This window comes from Coloeus monedula (assembly GCF_965178545.1).
Source record: "Coloeus monedula genome assembly, chromosome: 1".
In the NCBI taxonomy this organism is placed as follows: Eukaryota; Metazoa; Chordata; class Aves; order Passeriformes; family Corvidae; genus Coloeus; species Coloeus monedula.
The window spans coordinates 34,252,413-34,267,004 of NC_138781.1; the positions used below are offsets into that span (position 1 = coordinate 34,252,413).

At 44.2% G+C, this 14,592-nt stretch overlaps 1 protein-coding gene across 1 annotated transcript; it reads right to left on the bottom strand.

Annotated features, from left to right (window-relative positions):
• Positions 1-6,869: 6,869 nt before the first annotated feature.
• HOXA11 (homeobox A11) lies at positions 6,870-9,286 on the bottom strand (the record flags this gene model as incomplete). Its single annotated transcript, XM_082295030.1, has 2 exons — positions 8,598-9,286; positions 6,870-7,102 (listed from the first exon to the last, which is right to left on the bottom strand). Exons 1-2 carry the CDS (start codon positions 9,259-9,261, stop codon positions 6,870-6,872), a joined length of 897 nt encoding a protein of 298 aa, XP_082151156.1. The 5' UTR covers positions 9,262-9,286.
• Positions 9,287-14,592: the final 5,306 nt, after the last annotated feature.

Sequence of the window (14,592 nt, forward strand, 5' to 3'; positions counted from 1 at the left end):
GACAATACTATCAAAATAAAATTTTATTGATCTAAGAAAAATATAATAGATGCATTAATAGCGTCGTTAAGACTTTTTATTGGTTGAACTAAAATTAAAAACAAAAAGGGAATAAATAAAAACCGACAGCTCAGCCTAAGCAAACTCTGACTGGAAATCTCAAAACGTATCGTGTTAAACCGTGATTTATCTTTTTATTATTGGCCCGTATAACCCAAAAGATCAGCGCTGTTAATCCAGAGACGCACGAGCTAATTAAAATATGCTTTTATTTGTAGACACGGGCAAGCTGCAATTTGTGAAAACGTAAACGGCCTTGCACTCTGTGCAGGAGTGCATGCGCCGCCTATCTGAGAATACAGCCGTGGACTGCATTTTATACAGCTCCAAAAATTAATGCGATCAGACTATAGTTATTTAATATTGGAACTGTCAGTTGCCTGGAACGTGTGTGTGTGCCAGACTCCTCTTTTCTTTTTTTTTTTTTTTTTTCCCTTTTTTTTCTGGATTTGCTCCAAAGAAGGCGGATTTCAGACAGGAGGTTTAGGAACTGCATCTGTGCCAAGTTAGGTGACAAATGACGGCCCCACTAATTTTATCTTTACTAGAAATTCTTTCACGCTGGTGGTGGTGCTGGGGAGGTTGGCTTGTTTTGGCGGATTATCTTGTTAAAAATTAGGCTGAGATTTAATTTTATTCCAGCCATCCAGAGGCTTGCTCTCCCAACTGTGTTTCATATTATACATGTATCGTTTTACTTATTTGGATTAGGAACATATTTTGCAAGTAATTCTGACAAGCTTCAAATTCTAGTGTGCGGCAGGACAAAATACACCCAAACCAATTCATTAGGGCTTTATTTCCTCGCCATTTTCCGGCACTGACGAAAACAAGGGGCTTTCCATTGTTCGGAGAGCCCCAAACACCGTGCAGAAGTAACAACGGTATCGGGTTATATATTTGTGGGGAAAATATTGCACACCCAAGTCTGTCTTTTAAGTGTACCCCTTCTATTGCGAGAGATGGGCCGCAAAGCTCTATTAAGCATTTGAAACTGCAGCCCTTCTCCCTTTTTGTAGCTGTTTTCCCTTTAAAGAAGATCTGGATGCATAAACAAATATCTTTTTTTGTTGTTGTTGTGGTATAGCTTGGCTCTCAGACACACACGTTGGCCAGAAGTTTCGATTTCAGAGCATTTAATGAAAAGATTGTGAGACACCCCCCCCCAAAAAAAAAAAAAAAAAAAAAAAAAAAAAAAAAAAAAAAAGACAACAAAACACAAACCCAGTGAGCTTATGAAAAAGCCTCCCAGGGGTTTGGATGTGGTATGTGAGCTGAAGTTGAGTAAACGATTAATTAAACACAGTGTAGACACTGAGCTGGCTTCCCCTCTTCCCTCCAAAACATGCAAACCCAAATAATGTGAAATAATAAACAGTTATTGTAAGAAACAAGCTTGTTTTTTTAAAATATTATCCTATGACCGCGGCCGTCAGTAAACAATTCGTAACCAGAGGGCGCTTTAACTGCTGCTGGGGTCCCTTTGATTTATTCAGCCAAGTATTGAATGGGACAGGGAAACAACAAGGGGGAAAATAAATATTTGATCAAATATGCGGAGTTAAACTTGACTGGTGTAAAATGAAATGTTGCAAAGGGACCCTCAAATCTCCCTGCTTCTCACGTGGCTTCTCGCGTCCTGGCATTGCTGAGGGGAAGTCAAAAGGGATCAACATCCCTGAGCTTTTAATGGAGCGTCTTTGATGAAATCGATAGGTTCCGATAATCATCTGAAAACTGCTCTCTGTCGACTGAGCATGTGCTTTTAACTACACTTGCAACAGTTTCCTGGAAGCACAGTTAAAAAAATACCGCAGGCAAATGGCATTATATACATAGAAGAGAAAGGACAAAATAATACTTTTCATTTTTCCGGACAGATATTTAAAACTCTGTCCTAAGAGACACGTGTATTAAAATATGTAGCCAAGCCAGTATCTCCTCCATATAATACCACCTTCCCTCCCGCCCTTCTCAAATGGAGACATAAGAAAAACATGTGAAAATTTTATGGGCATGAAAAGTAACCTGGAGTTAGGGATACTCGTAGAGAGGATAGAGTTTCAAAGCTACAATCCAGAGCAGCCCTGAGCACACGGGAATGAGTGACTATTGTTTGTTTACAGCACATGTGCAAAGAAAGAAAGAGAAAGAGAGAAAGAGAGAAAGAAAGAGAGAAAGAAAGAGAGAAAGAGAGAAAGAGAGAAAGAGAGAAAGAGAGAAAGAGAGAAAGAAAGAGAGAAAGAGAGAAAGAGAGAGAGAAAGAGAGAAAGAGAGAAAGAGAGAAAGAGAGAAAGAAAGAAAGAAAGAAAGAAAGAAAGAAAGAAAGAAAGAAAGAAAGAAAGAAAGAAAGAAAGAAAGAAAGAAAGAAAGAAAGAAAGAAAGAAAGAAAGAAAGAAAGAAGGAAAGAAGGAAAGAAGGAAAGAAAGGAAGAAAGGAAGAAAGAAAGAAAGAAAGAAAGAAAGAAAGAAAGAAAGAAAGAAAGAAAGAAGGAAAGAAGGAAAGAAGGAAAGAAGGAAAGAAGGAAAGAAGGAAAGAAGGAAAGAAGGAAAGAAGGAAAGAAGGAAAGAAGGAAAGAAGGAAAGAAGGAAAGAAGGAAAGAAAGAAAGAAAGAAAGAAAGAAAGAAAGAAAGAAAGAAAGAAAGAAAGAAAGAAAGAAAGAAAGAAAGAAAGAAAGAAAGAAAGAAAGAAAGAAAGAAAGAAAGAAAGAAAGAAAGAAAGAAAGAAAGAAAGAAAGAAAGAAAGAAAGAAAGAGAAAATCGAAATCTAAATCTGGTCTTGCATGAACACTGACTTAATACGCAATCACATGAACAGTTTTTAGCATAAGTATGTCAAAAGTTGTTTACCACAATCTGTGTCCAGCTGCAAGGAAGCAGACTACCCTTTAAAGTTACCAAACGACCCTAACTAAACTACAGTTCAAGACTAATAAGATCGTCAGAATTGTCTGTCATTTGCAGACTGTGTTGCCATAGATCTATTTGATTGAAGACACCTACTGTTCCACACATAAATGTCAAGTTTCATAATATTTCCAATGCTACATTTTTTTTACTTTTTTTTTTTTTAATAAGTGGAAGAAAGCTACAAGTTATTCTGAAAAAATATTTCCAGATAACGTGGATTTTCCACGCGGCTGGCCAAAACGAAGAGAAAATAAAAGGTCAACTGCAACTTAGAAAGTCCCTTCTATATTATTTCACATCCAAATCACCAACTTTTTGCATCCCTTCCCCTCCTTACAGTTCTTTTCCGCGGTGCTCAGCGGCCTGGGCAAGGGCCACCCCAGATCACAGGGTACCATTCCAGTCCCTGCACACTCCTCGCCGTTGTCCATGCCGGTAGACGTATAAAACACTTACCTTCACGCATTTCCTAACCCAAAGCCCAGAGGCTTTAACTCCACCGAGAAGCCCCAGCGTCTCCCCCCTCCCCCGGCATCCCGAGCGGCTTTTTGTACAGCGGAGCCCGGTAAGTGCAATAATTACCCGTGTGGCTCCAGGGATGCAAAGTGAACAAAGGCCAAGATTTTCCTTTTTTTTTTTTTTTTTTTTTCCCCTTCGCAGAGCTGCTCCCTTGCCCTGGGCGGCTTTGACATTGATCTGAAGATCGCCATCTTGTGGCAAAGCAGCCCCTAAACCTCGGCCGACGTCCGTCCGTCCGTCCGTCCGCCCGCCCGCCGGGGCCCCGCGGCAGGACGGAGGGAGGGCCGGCGGACAGACAGACGGCGGCGGCGGCGGCGGCGGAGAGCAATGGTCGCTCACCTCCCGGTGTAAAAACCTCTGGAAGAGCCTCCACTGCCTTTACAGCGATGCATTTGGTACAGGCGAGCGGACAAGTCACGGACAGTTTTTATGGCCGCAATGTCACAGCAACACAGAGGATGCGATTTTATTGGGCTAGGAAATCCAAACCCCGACCACAGAAACTCCATGTTTTTACTGTCTCTGGGATTGGCTCTGAATACCAGTTAATTTTTAACCAGGAAAGGAAGCTTTCAGGCTTAACTTTCATTGCCATTCAGCTCTCCATCCGTACCTCTATCCCTCTCTCACCGTCTGTCAGTCCATCTGCCTGTCTCCTTTTAACTGGCTTTCCCCCTTACATACTAGACTAACAAACAAACAAAGTCCCCTCTTTTCCCCCTCATTTTTCAAGATTCCCTTTGGGTAAACGTTGTCTGGCTGGGTGGCAGTGGTCAACAAAGGCCCAAGTCAGTAAGTCCTTCACCTCAAGGTTATGGGTGATGTCCAAGCAATACAGAAGTTCAAAGCCAGTAAACAATGCAAAAACAGAATGCACTTTCTTCTGCTGATTAGGGTTAGGGTCAACATTAAAGATTCAAACACTCTTCTCAAAACACATTCCTATCTCAGCTATTGTTTGGAGTTTGGGGTTTTCTCCCCCCTGCCCCCTCCAACTTTCTCCCTCCTGCCCTCCTCCCCCCGCTGTCCACCTCAGTCCGCCCCCTCCCTGCGTTGGAGATCAAGGACAATTTCAAACAGTCCATTTCCACCACACCGCCATGCGGATTTTTTCCCGAAAGACAACAGTTTTCTTAAGGCTCCTAAATTCTGGCCACATCCATCAAACGGCTTGAACCTTCCCTTTGGTGCCAGCTTATAAAATGTGTCCCAAATGCTACTGACAAACATTTCTCCTGGACACATGTTGGCGGGGAGCAAACAGCAATGGCACATCCAACCCTCGAGCATAGGACCTTGCCCCGCCGATATTGGCAGGATAAGAAGGCCTAACATGTAGCGAGCTATGAACACACTTAATTTTCCTTTTCCTGTGACCCGCTGAAACTGTGCCCAAACAAGCCCAGGACCACTTGTTAACTCCAGAGTAGAAGATTTAACGACGAAGTTCACAAAAGAAGAGTAATTCGCCCCAAATGACCGAACAAGGTCATGAGGAATTTCGGGTCCCAGAGTTACATTGGATAAAAGAACATGCAGTAACGTAACACCAGAGTAAAAATATAAAGTTTCCATTTTTTTTTTTTATTTTCCTTGTGCGCTGTTCCACTGTATACATGCAACCAAATACTTTCGCATATTAAAAGAAAACTGTATATACATATAGATGATACATACTGAAAACAGTGACGTCATATAAAGATATTGCATTTTGTGAATTGTGACAAAGAAATTACATCCATTTGGTAAAATTTATTAATCAAAAACATTCTTATCACCACTTTGTTGCACATGTAAAGAAATCCCACACCCTTTAGCCCCAAAGGAACAATTAAAAAAAAACCAAAATAAACCACCAACAAAAAAAATCAATCAGGGGGGAAAAAAAAGCATTCGAACAAAATAGGTCATGGGTTCTTTTTCTTCTTATTATTTACAAGTCTTGTAAAACACCGTTCCTGTATGAAATATACATTCAGATATTCTCAACAGCAAATTACCTCAACGATAGAACACCGTATCCTTTGTAAACTGATATAGAATTTTAAATATTTTCCTTTTTTTTCTCTTTTTTTTTTTTTTTAATTGCATTTTTTCACGCTTTGGTTCCTGCAGGGAAATATATATATTTATAGATATTTAAAATAAGTCCAAACAACTCTCCATTCTTTGCATATGTCGACTGGGCGACAAAGTAGCGCTCATGACATTTAAAGTAGACAACAACAAAATTACCATATTTACATTGTTTGGCTTCTGTTCAAACTCCTCACTAGTCACCTTTAAACGAACATGCAATAGAGTTATTTTAATGATCCAATGTTAGTGCATTGCACAACTCCAAGTTTCAATTAAGTGTTGTGTGGTATTTGCTAAACTGTCGTTCTCCACAGGTATTTCCTGAAGAAAGTTTGTGAGCCAGAAGCCAGAAGGTTAGTTTCCTTTATGGAGTTGTTTCTTTTAAAATGCTGAAATTCACACTTTTTTGCCGATTTATTTTTAGTATTTGTGTATGATTTGTCTCCAAAAAGATGGCAACGCATAGTCTGTTGTCATAAATAAAACAAGAGCTAATTAAATTTTTCTAATTTTATTTTTAGTGATTGTTTCTTTACGACATATGGCGAATTTATACCTGATCTTTTAAAGTAAATAATTAAGTCTTTCATTTAGGTCTTTTTTCCCTCGCCCCCATACCTTCCCACACCCCCAAAGGAAACTTTATTATAACCATCACTACATCCATATTACAGCTATTCGCGGTTGGCCCCGGGAAAGTGTAGACATGACATCCCCCCTTCCTTTAATTCTGTGTGTGTGTGTGTGTGTGTGTGTCTCCGTCCTTCAATTCTTATTTCAAACCCATGAGCAATGGAACACTGCCTCTAACCCAGATATTTTTCTAAGGAAGAGCAAAAGATTATTTCACAGACTTTATATTCTGCAGTGGTCCTGGTTGGGTGAGCCCGACCTGGCATTCTCCAGACAGCTGTTCCACAGCAGCACAGGGGCGAGAAAGGGCCGAGGGTGGGCGAGTCCGGGGATAGAGGAGGACCGTCCCCGCCTGTGCCTGCCGAAAGCGGTGGCAGGGTGAGCCGCAGTGCCTGGAAAGGTAAGAGGTATGAATTTTGCACTCAGAGGTGACGTGCACGTTTAGAAATGGATCCCATGTGTGTCAAAATCAAATCGATTCCAGTTGATATGTAAATATATATATATAAAATTATCATCGCAGTTCCAGAGTAGGTTTACATGTGTGTAAAACCTTAGATTCTTCTAGTCCCGTCAGATACACACCTCCTTCCTCCACGTAACCCCGTGGCTTGACCTTGTCAAGGGCGAAATCTGAATTTAATCTCATCTTGAAAAACGCTATGAGTTTTAAAGTAGCGGATTAGCTGAGTAATATTGTAATCGGTCCCTGTTAATTTTTTTTTCTTTCATTCTTCTGTTCTGAAACCATATTTTGACTTGACGGTCGGTCAGATTGAGCATTCGGGAGAGCTGGAGGCGTTTCTCTTTGTTTATGTAGACACTGAAGAAGAATTCCCTTTCTAACTCTCTAATCTGGTATTTGGTGTAAGGGCATCTCTTTTTACGGGTACGTTGTCCACCTGTGGAGCGAAAAAATGCAGAAACATTTGAGACCCGGCGGTGGCCGGCGGCGGGGGCTGAAATGGAATGGGGGGACTCTCCGGCAAAGCACGTTAACATGCAAAAGACGCGTTTTGCCCGCTCCGAGGTCGGCGTTGGTGGGTCCGGGGCTTGGCGCCAGCCCTCTGCCTCGGCGGGTGCGTGCAGCCGGGCCCGGGACCCGCCGGCACACCCCGGCTCCTGCAGCGCCGCGGCCCCGGGCAGCGTGCAGGGCGAAACCCCCGCCGAGACGCGGGGATCCGTCCTCGCTTCCTCCGCGGGGAGGGCAGCTGGAGGAAAGAGTGGTGGCGGGGGGTTCTTGCGGATTTCACGAGCCGGAGGAAAGCCTTTGTAGGCTGCTCCGCCGGGCGCCCCCACGCACGCGGAGCTGCCCAGGGAGCAGCCGTCACCTGGCTGCCTGCAGCGGGCAGCGCTGCAGCGGGCGGGGGGGCCCGCGCCCAACCCTCCCCGAGCCCGTACCCGCTTGGATCTCGCCCTCGTTCCCTGGCCTAATCCCGTCTCTACGTCCCGAGCAGAGGAAAAGCCCCTAAGCCCAAGGCTGAGGCGTCTCCTTCTCCCCCTAGCCGGCTATTTTCAAGCACGCTCTCCACCGCACCGAGGTATTCTCCTCTCGATTAGCCATTACGGTTTTAAAGTTCATTAAGCAGAATATAAAAGGTTTCAAGGTTCAGGAGCTCTTTACATTAAACGTAGTTGCTATCCCTTTAAAAACTTCCTTTTCTGGTACAGTTCATTGTCGAGGTATTTTTTCCCCCGGCCGTATACTAGCTTTGCCTTTTAAAAAGCCCACATAAAAAAATCAGACTTTGACAGATTGAATAACAATTGTAAGTAACAAACTGTTGGACAGAAGGCAACACGTAATTGCCACAGTGCCTTAGTAAAATGGCTTCCTTTAGACAAAAAGGCCAGCTTTAGGTTAATTTGCTTCTTTTAATATATTGCTACAGTTCAGGCGGCTACTTTATCTGTTAAACGCTATTCTAGTGCAATCGTTAAAACGGCGAAGGCTTTGAATTCAGCTCCTAACAAGACTTCTGGTGCAACACATGGCTTTTATAAAATCACTGGATTACATTGATATCAAAGGAGTCAGGATCTCCTTTTTTTGCCGAATTTACAGGCACAGAACTAACGTTATTATATTTTCAAGAGCTGACCACGGAACACTTTTTTTATTATTATTTTTCTTTAAAAAGCAGAAAAAAGAAAAAAGGAGCAAAAAAAAGAAAAAAAATTTTTTAGGCATCCATTGCCCGGTGGGTATTTCACGGCCAATTTCAGCACTAAACACGTGATCTCGCCTTTTATAACAAAGTTTTGTTGGGGGAAATCTAAAGGCCCTTCATAAACCTTATATGCTTATAAAACAGCATATAAAAATTTAACAGCGGCGGTGCGCTAGGTTTCAAGCTGCCTTTCCTAAAAGCGCTCCGGCGCTGCCTTTATACGTACTGGAACTGCCGGATTTCTCCTCATTGTTGCCGGAAGATGACTCGGGGCTGCTGCTGCTCTCCGGCCGCCTCCTCCTCTCCTTCTCCGCCGCCGTCGCCGCCGCCCTGCTGCAGCCGCCCTCCGAACTTGAAGTTGCCGCCGCCGCCGCCCCGGCGGCCGCGGGCGCCTTCTCGCCACTCTTGTCTACCGGGTAGTCCGCCGAGGCCAGGTTTTCCGCCGTGCCATAAGCCGTCTCGAAAAATTGGTCGAAAGCCTGGGGCAGGACCCCGTTCCTGCCCACCGTGCTATAGAAATTGGAGGAGACGTTGGTGCTGGGGTGGTAGACGTTAGCTGTGTTTTTGCCGAACATCTCGCCCATGCTAGCAGTGTTGGTGGCAGGCAGGCAGTCTCTGTGCATGATCTCCTCTGCGGAGTAGCAGTGGGGCAGATTGTTCCTGGGGTGCCATTTACTGGAGGGATCAATGGCATATTCCCTGAAGGTAACTTCTCTCACAGGTTGGACCTGGGGTAGGTTGGAGGAGTAGGAGTATGTCATAGGGCGAGAAGACGGGGTTTGGGGCAAAAAAGAAGGGAGGCTGGAAAAATCAGGACCCGAGACGTAGTAAGTACAACTTGGCAAATACATGTTAGAGGAACAAGGAACACGCTCATCAAAATCCATCATTAGGGCTACCTCGGCTTCTCCGCATTAGCTGAGCTTAACATGATTCTCTAACGCAGCTGCCCCTTTGAAGCGGATCCGTGAAGTAAGAGATGGGGAGACGTAGGCTGACGTGGAGAGCTCTCCCGGCGGCGGCAGGGAGGTGCGGTCACGTGGCCCGACGTTGACATTGACGAGCGGCGGGCCCGGGCCCCGCTCCCTTTGTGGCCGTCGCGGGGGAAAGCAACAGCTCGTCGCCAGCGCCCAGGGGCGAGCCGAGCGCAGGTTGGCCGGGGGGGAGCCCTGGGGGACACACAGCAGCCCTGCCACTGCCCCAGACTTAGCCGCCCGGTCCCTGGCACCCTCTGGCTCTGGAGCAGAGAGGCTTATCAATTCCCCTCAGGGTTAGGTGAGACCTTTCTGTTTGTTTGTGGGCTTGCTGGGGCGTTCGGCGGCTCGCTGGCAGGCTACGAGAAGGAGGGCACCGTAGAGATGGACGCACGCTTTCTTCTGGAAAGCTGCTTCCGAGGAGGAAACGCTCCTGAAGAGAAAGTCTTTTTTTTTTTCCTTTTTTTTTTTTTTTTTTTTTTTTTTTTTTTTGGTTTGGTTTGGTTTGGGCTTTCCCTCCTCCTCCCTAAAAGAGAAAAAAGCCCTCACCATTAAGGGTTTTTTCTGGAAACCTTACTAGGAAGAATGTGCCAGGGTCAAGTCTTTGCTGATTTTCATGGTGAATAGATTACATGCTTGCATTCATGTTCACTTCCGAAGCGCTTAGTGTCTTCCTTCCCTTACTTACATATTAACCTCAAATACCCCGCGCGGCTTCAGCCAAGCTTTACTGGAGGTAGTTAACAATGTCGGGTTCCCAGGACGCAGGTTTCCCTTCCTTACCCCCTCCAAATCGTCCCTTGCCGCATTCGCAACGCCAGAAAGCCAGCAAGCCCTTTAAAGTGCAGACCACGGAGCTAAAGACCGTTTGCTGATCTCTCCGCCTCAACACTGCGGCTAAATGCTTGGAAAACCAGTGGATATTTGGCTACCCCGGCTTGACAAATACTCCGAGTTTAATTGCCAGAAGCCTAGTTAAAATTATTTGACATACTGTTAACCCGTAGGAACAAACTCGCCGTACCGAGATACTTTCCTTTTAGCTTTCTGTCGTCGCTGAAGGCTGAGACCCAGGGAGACCTATTTTAAAAACCTGGTTAAACTTTTACTATTGTTGCATGAAAGGGATGATATAGAAAGCGGATTGTACAGGGCAGAGAATAAAAAGTGCTTTTCTGCCAATAAAAATGCACACCCCACCGAATGAGCAGAGCCAAAGAAAACAGAGAAATACGCCAAAGAATACAGCACCTTTTGAGGCACGGACATCCCTAAGTTCTCGGAAAAAATTTTTTTTTGCTATTCTGATGCTCGATTTCAGAAAAGAAATATTTGAATTCCGGCTGGATTTCATCAAAATAGAAAAGCAGAATGGCAAAAGGCTAATTGTGAAGTCGGTACTCTTAGGAAATTAGACGTAGTTCAAGATCCGTGCCCCCGTGGACTTGGGAGGGTAGTGAAAGGGAAACGAAAATGTTAGGGAAATAATATTTGGATTTTCCCCCCTCTTCCTCTGCAGTGCTGTGGAAGTATTTATACATCCGGAGAAAGTTCTCTAGTAAATTCTGGAGATCTTCGGTATTTAAATGTCAACATCGATTTGTTTATTTATTGCTTAGCTTATCGTAACCGACCCAATAACAAATCTAATCATGTTGTGCAGAGAGAAAATATTCTCATTATGTATTTCCCCTACATTATAGTTAACTATTGCGTTTGAATTCAAGCTGTAAATTCAATATTATCAAGTAATTACTTTGTAGTGGAGTAAACTAATTTATTAGCATTAATGTTTATATGCCTTTTTCTTATTTTACAAGGGTTACCGTTCACAAATCAAATGCTCTGGACGTATCCCTGTAATGAACTCTTTATTTTGGTTTGCTGCAAGAACTTCTTATGCTTACCGCACGTCTGTGAGCTGAACTTGAAATTAATGAATTAATCTTCCAGCTTGACGTATTTGCTAGAAAGTGGATGGAAGGAGATTGCATGTCGTCAAAATTGCTAGCAGAAGACTGCAATGTCGTTTAGGGATTGTAAAAAGGTTGGGGGGCTTTCCTTCTGTCTCCCTCTCTTTTTCTTTTCTTTTATTTTTTTTTCTTTTTTTCTCTTTTTTTTTTTTTTTTTACTTGAGGTGGGGAGGGGTGTGCAAGAGCTCTGGTTGGCTTTTTCCCTAACGCTGTAATTTTGCTCACATTTGCTTTCCTCCTAGGTGTTTTACGGGGGGTGGTCGTGGTGGTGGTGGTGGGTGGAGTGGGCTGGGGGGTCGGAAGCCCTCTTTTGGTGTCCGAACATTGGCTATTTTCCCTGTATACCCGCACCGTTCAGTTCCGTCGATGAAAAACCTCTCCCCACACCCTGCACACACGCAGACACTCCTCCCTTCGAACAAAAAGGAATGTATAAGGATTTCAGTGACTTTGAGATAACAAAGGCGCCACCATTGCCGAGCCTCGCCCCGCCTCTGTGTGATGGCAAACAAATTCTTGCACTTGTATTAGGGCTTTTAAGGCTATAATTGAACACGGCGCGTCTAGGGGAACCGAAAACAGTTCTAGACTGACCTGCGGTTTTATAGCACTTTGGCAGTCAACTTCAGCTTGTGTCAGAGCAGACATGACAGAGCTGCCCAACACTTAATCGCGGGACGCCACCTCCTCGGACTCACTGCAGCCGCCCTCTTGCATTTCAATAAATTTCAAACCTTGGGGCTAGAAATGGGGAGCAGAGCTGGCACAGGTTTGTATGGGGCTCTTTGCCGCTCCTCTCTGCAGCCGGGGCTGCGGCGCCGTGCGAGGCTCCGCCGTGCCAGAGGTCGGGGCTGCCTCTGCGAAACAAAGGGAAATTAAGGCAAGAAGGGCGAGAAGGCAACTGGAAATAGGAGTGTGTGTGCGTGGGTGTGCGTGTGTCTGGGCATATATGTGCTTGCACAGCATGCACACGTGCAGCCCCGATGCCTGCTTTTGAATCGCTCGAGCTCTCTCCCCCACCTCTCCCAACCAAGCAGCCTATTTCTTCAAGCGGGTTTGTAACGCAGGGGGACCCCAAAATGCCTCCGGGTGCCGCCTGCACAACAAGGGGGAAGGGTGATGCGGAAAACCGAGGGGGGCACAGTTCGTCTGGGAGCGAGTAGACACCCAAGGCACAGGCTGTTCTCTGCTTTATTTGCTGTTAAGTGAAACAAGAGATAATGTACGCTTAAAGTCCCGGAATGTGTGGGTAATTGCAGGCAGCCTGCTGTTAAGTTGCTGTGTTCAGCACAATTATCAATGTTGATTATTTGGTCTAATGTTGAATTGCTCTTTTAATACAGTAATTGGGACTTCCGCGTTGAGGAATGGGGAAAACCGAGCCTTCCCCTCGCTAACCTCACTGAGAACAACATAAACAAAGGCAGGCATTTCGTTTGGAGAAGCAAAATGCATTCGTTACGCCTTCCCATGTATTTCGACCGGATTAGAGAGGGTAAAACCGCTCTGAATTTGGAACCTCTGCTGCAAGACGGTTTTGCAAAGGAGAAGCGTGGCCAAGAGGTGGGGAGACTGTTACCCATAGCTAAGCTAAACAAAGGGAGGAGAAAAAGTTACATCTCTTCTTTGGAGGAATATAAACAGAACTAGGACGCCTCGATAGTCTAGCTCTTACATATACAGATGGCGTGCAAAGGAAAGTGTTTAACTCACTACTGCTTCTTCAAAAGGTCAAGTTCTATTGTATCTAAATTGTCTTTTTGTACCGGGCTTTGCTTGAAAAATATTCGAAGCCAACCATTTACCTTGCCAGGAGGGTGGGTGCCTCTAATTAACAGGAGAAACGTGTGCTAGAAGGAATTTGCGTCAAGAGGAGCTAATTAAAATATTACAGGATTGCTGGCTTCAATCTCTGCTGCTTCTCTCTCATAGGGAGGGTGGCGGGTATTAGGACTCGAGCAGGAGAAAATATCTAAGGAATTAGGACAGTGTTTTGTAAAATTGAGGGTTGATTACAGTCTACAAAGGCTTATTAGAAAAACGCAGCATTAGGGAATTTGAAATGTTGCTGCCAACGAAAAGCGCACCGTCTTCCCACCTTTACCAGTGCAAATAGGGGCACAAGGCGATAATTCGTCGCAAAATTTGCCAGGAATGCAGCTTTAGAAAAACCTGCTTATTATTTGGATTTTAAATACCTCGGGCTCAGAAATTCTCAAAAGGCGTTTCTTTTCTGTTTGCCGTTTTGTCTGCTATGGAAAGAAGCTATACATACACTTATTTTTATTTTTATTTTTTTTTTTTTTGAAACTAAATATGTTTCCATAAGATTGAAATAGAATGAGGTGCTACAATAGCTATCTAAAAATTTTAAATAATAGATTATTTTAATTATATATATATTTGTTTATGTGTATATAACGGTGAGATGGAAGCCCCGTACTGTGACAACGGACAACTACTTATTGTCCAAAACGTGAAACGGTGTGGTTGTGATTTTGCTAGGAAATTTGAGAATACATTAAATAGAACGAGAAAATGTAAACAGGATTTAAGTCAATGTAATTCTGACTTTTTTTTTTTTTTTTTAACCACATTACATTATTTTAGAGGCTTGAACACCTCAAAAGGCTGCACTCATCTGGGCTAGAATACGTTAGATTATTTTTTAATATCACTAGCAAAATCCTTTCCTTTCCTCAGTCACCCTCTGTGCCTTTTTCAGTTGCTGAAATTAAGAAGGTGGTTGGTTTTTTCCTTTCAAGCCTCCCGTCTAGTTTGAATATCAGGATTAAACGGCTACGGACCTACAGATGTATACCCGTTGTTGGCGACCAATCATGATATTTTGCATCTCTTTGCACTGATGAACATCCGAGGGCTCTCTGACTCTGGTAGCTGCAAGAAGCCGAAATATTGCGGGCTTTTTTTCAGGAGAGGAAGCTACTTCCAGATAGATAACTTCATGTTTTCGGCAGCTATTCTCTTGCTCTCTAGCAGACAAACGATTTGTTGTTCTGACAGCCTCCCGGCGCCTTCCCAACGCGCGGGGAGTCTCTCACGATGTTGTGTCTCCTCACCCGCCTGTTCCCCAGCCCTGAGCTCCCAGGTCCCGGGGCGCTGAACCCCTCTAAATTGTTTATATTTACTGCTCGGAGCCTGCCCCTGGAAGACAATGCTGGCAATAAGACGGACGTAAGAAGATCTTTTCTCAGACCAACTAGTATATCAAAATTGATTGACTGACGATGCTTCTATAAATGTCTCTTTTTCT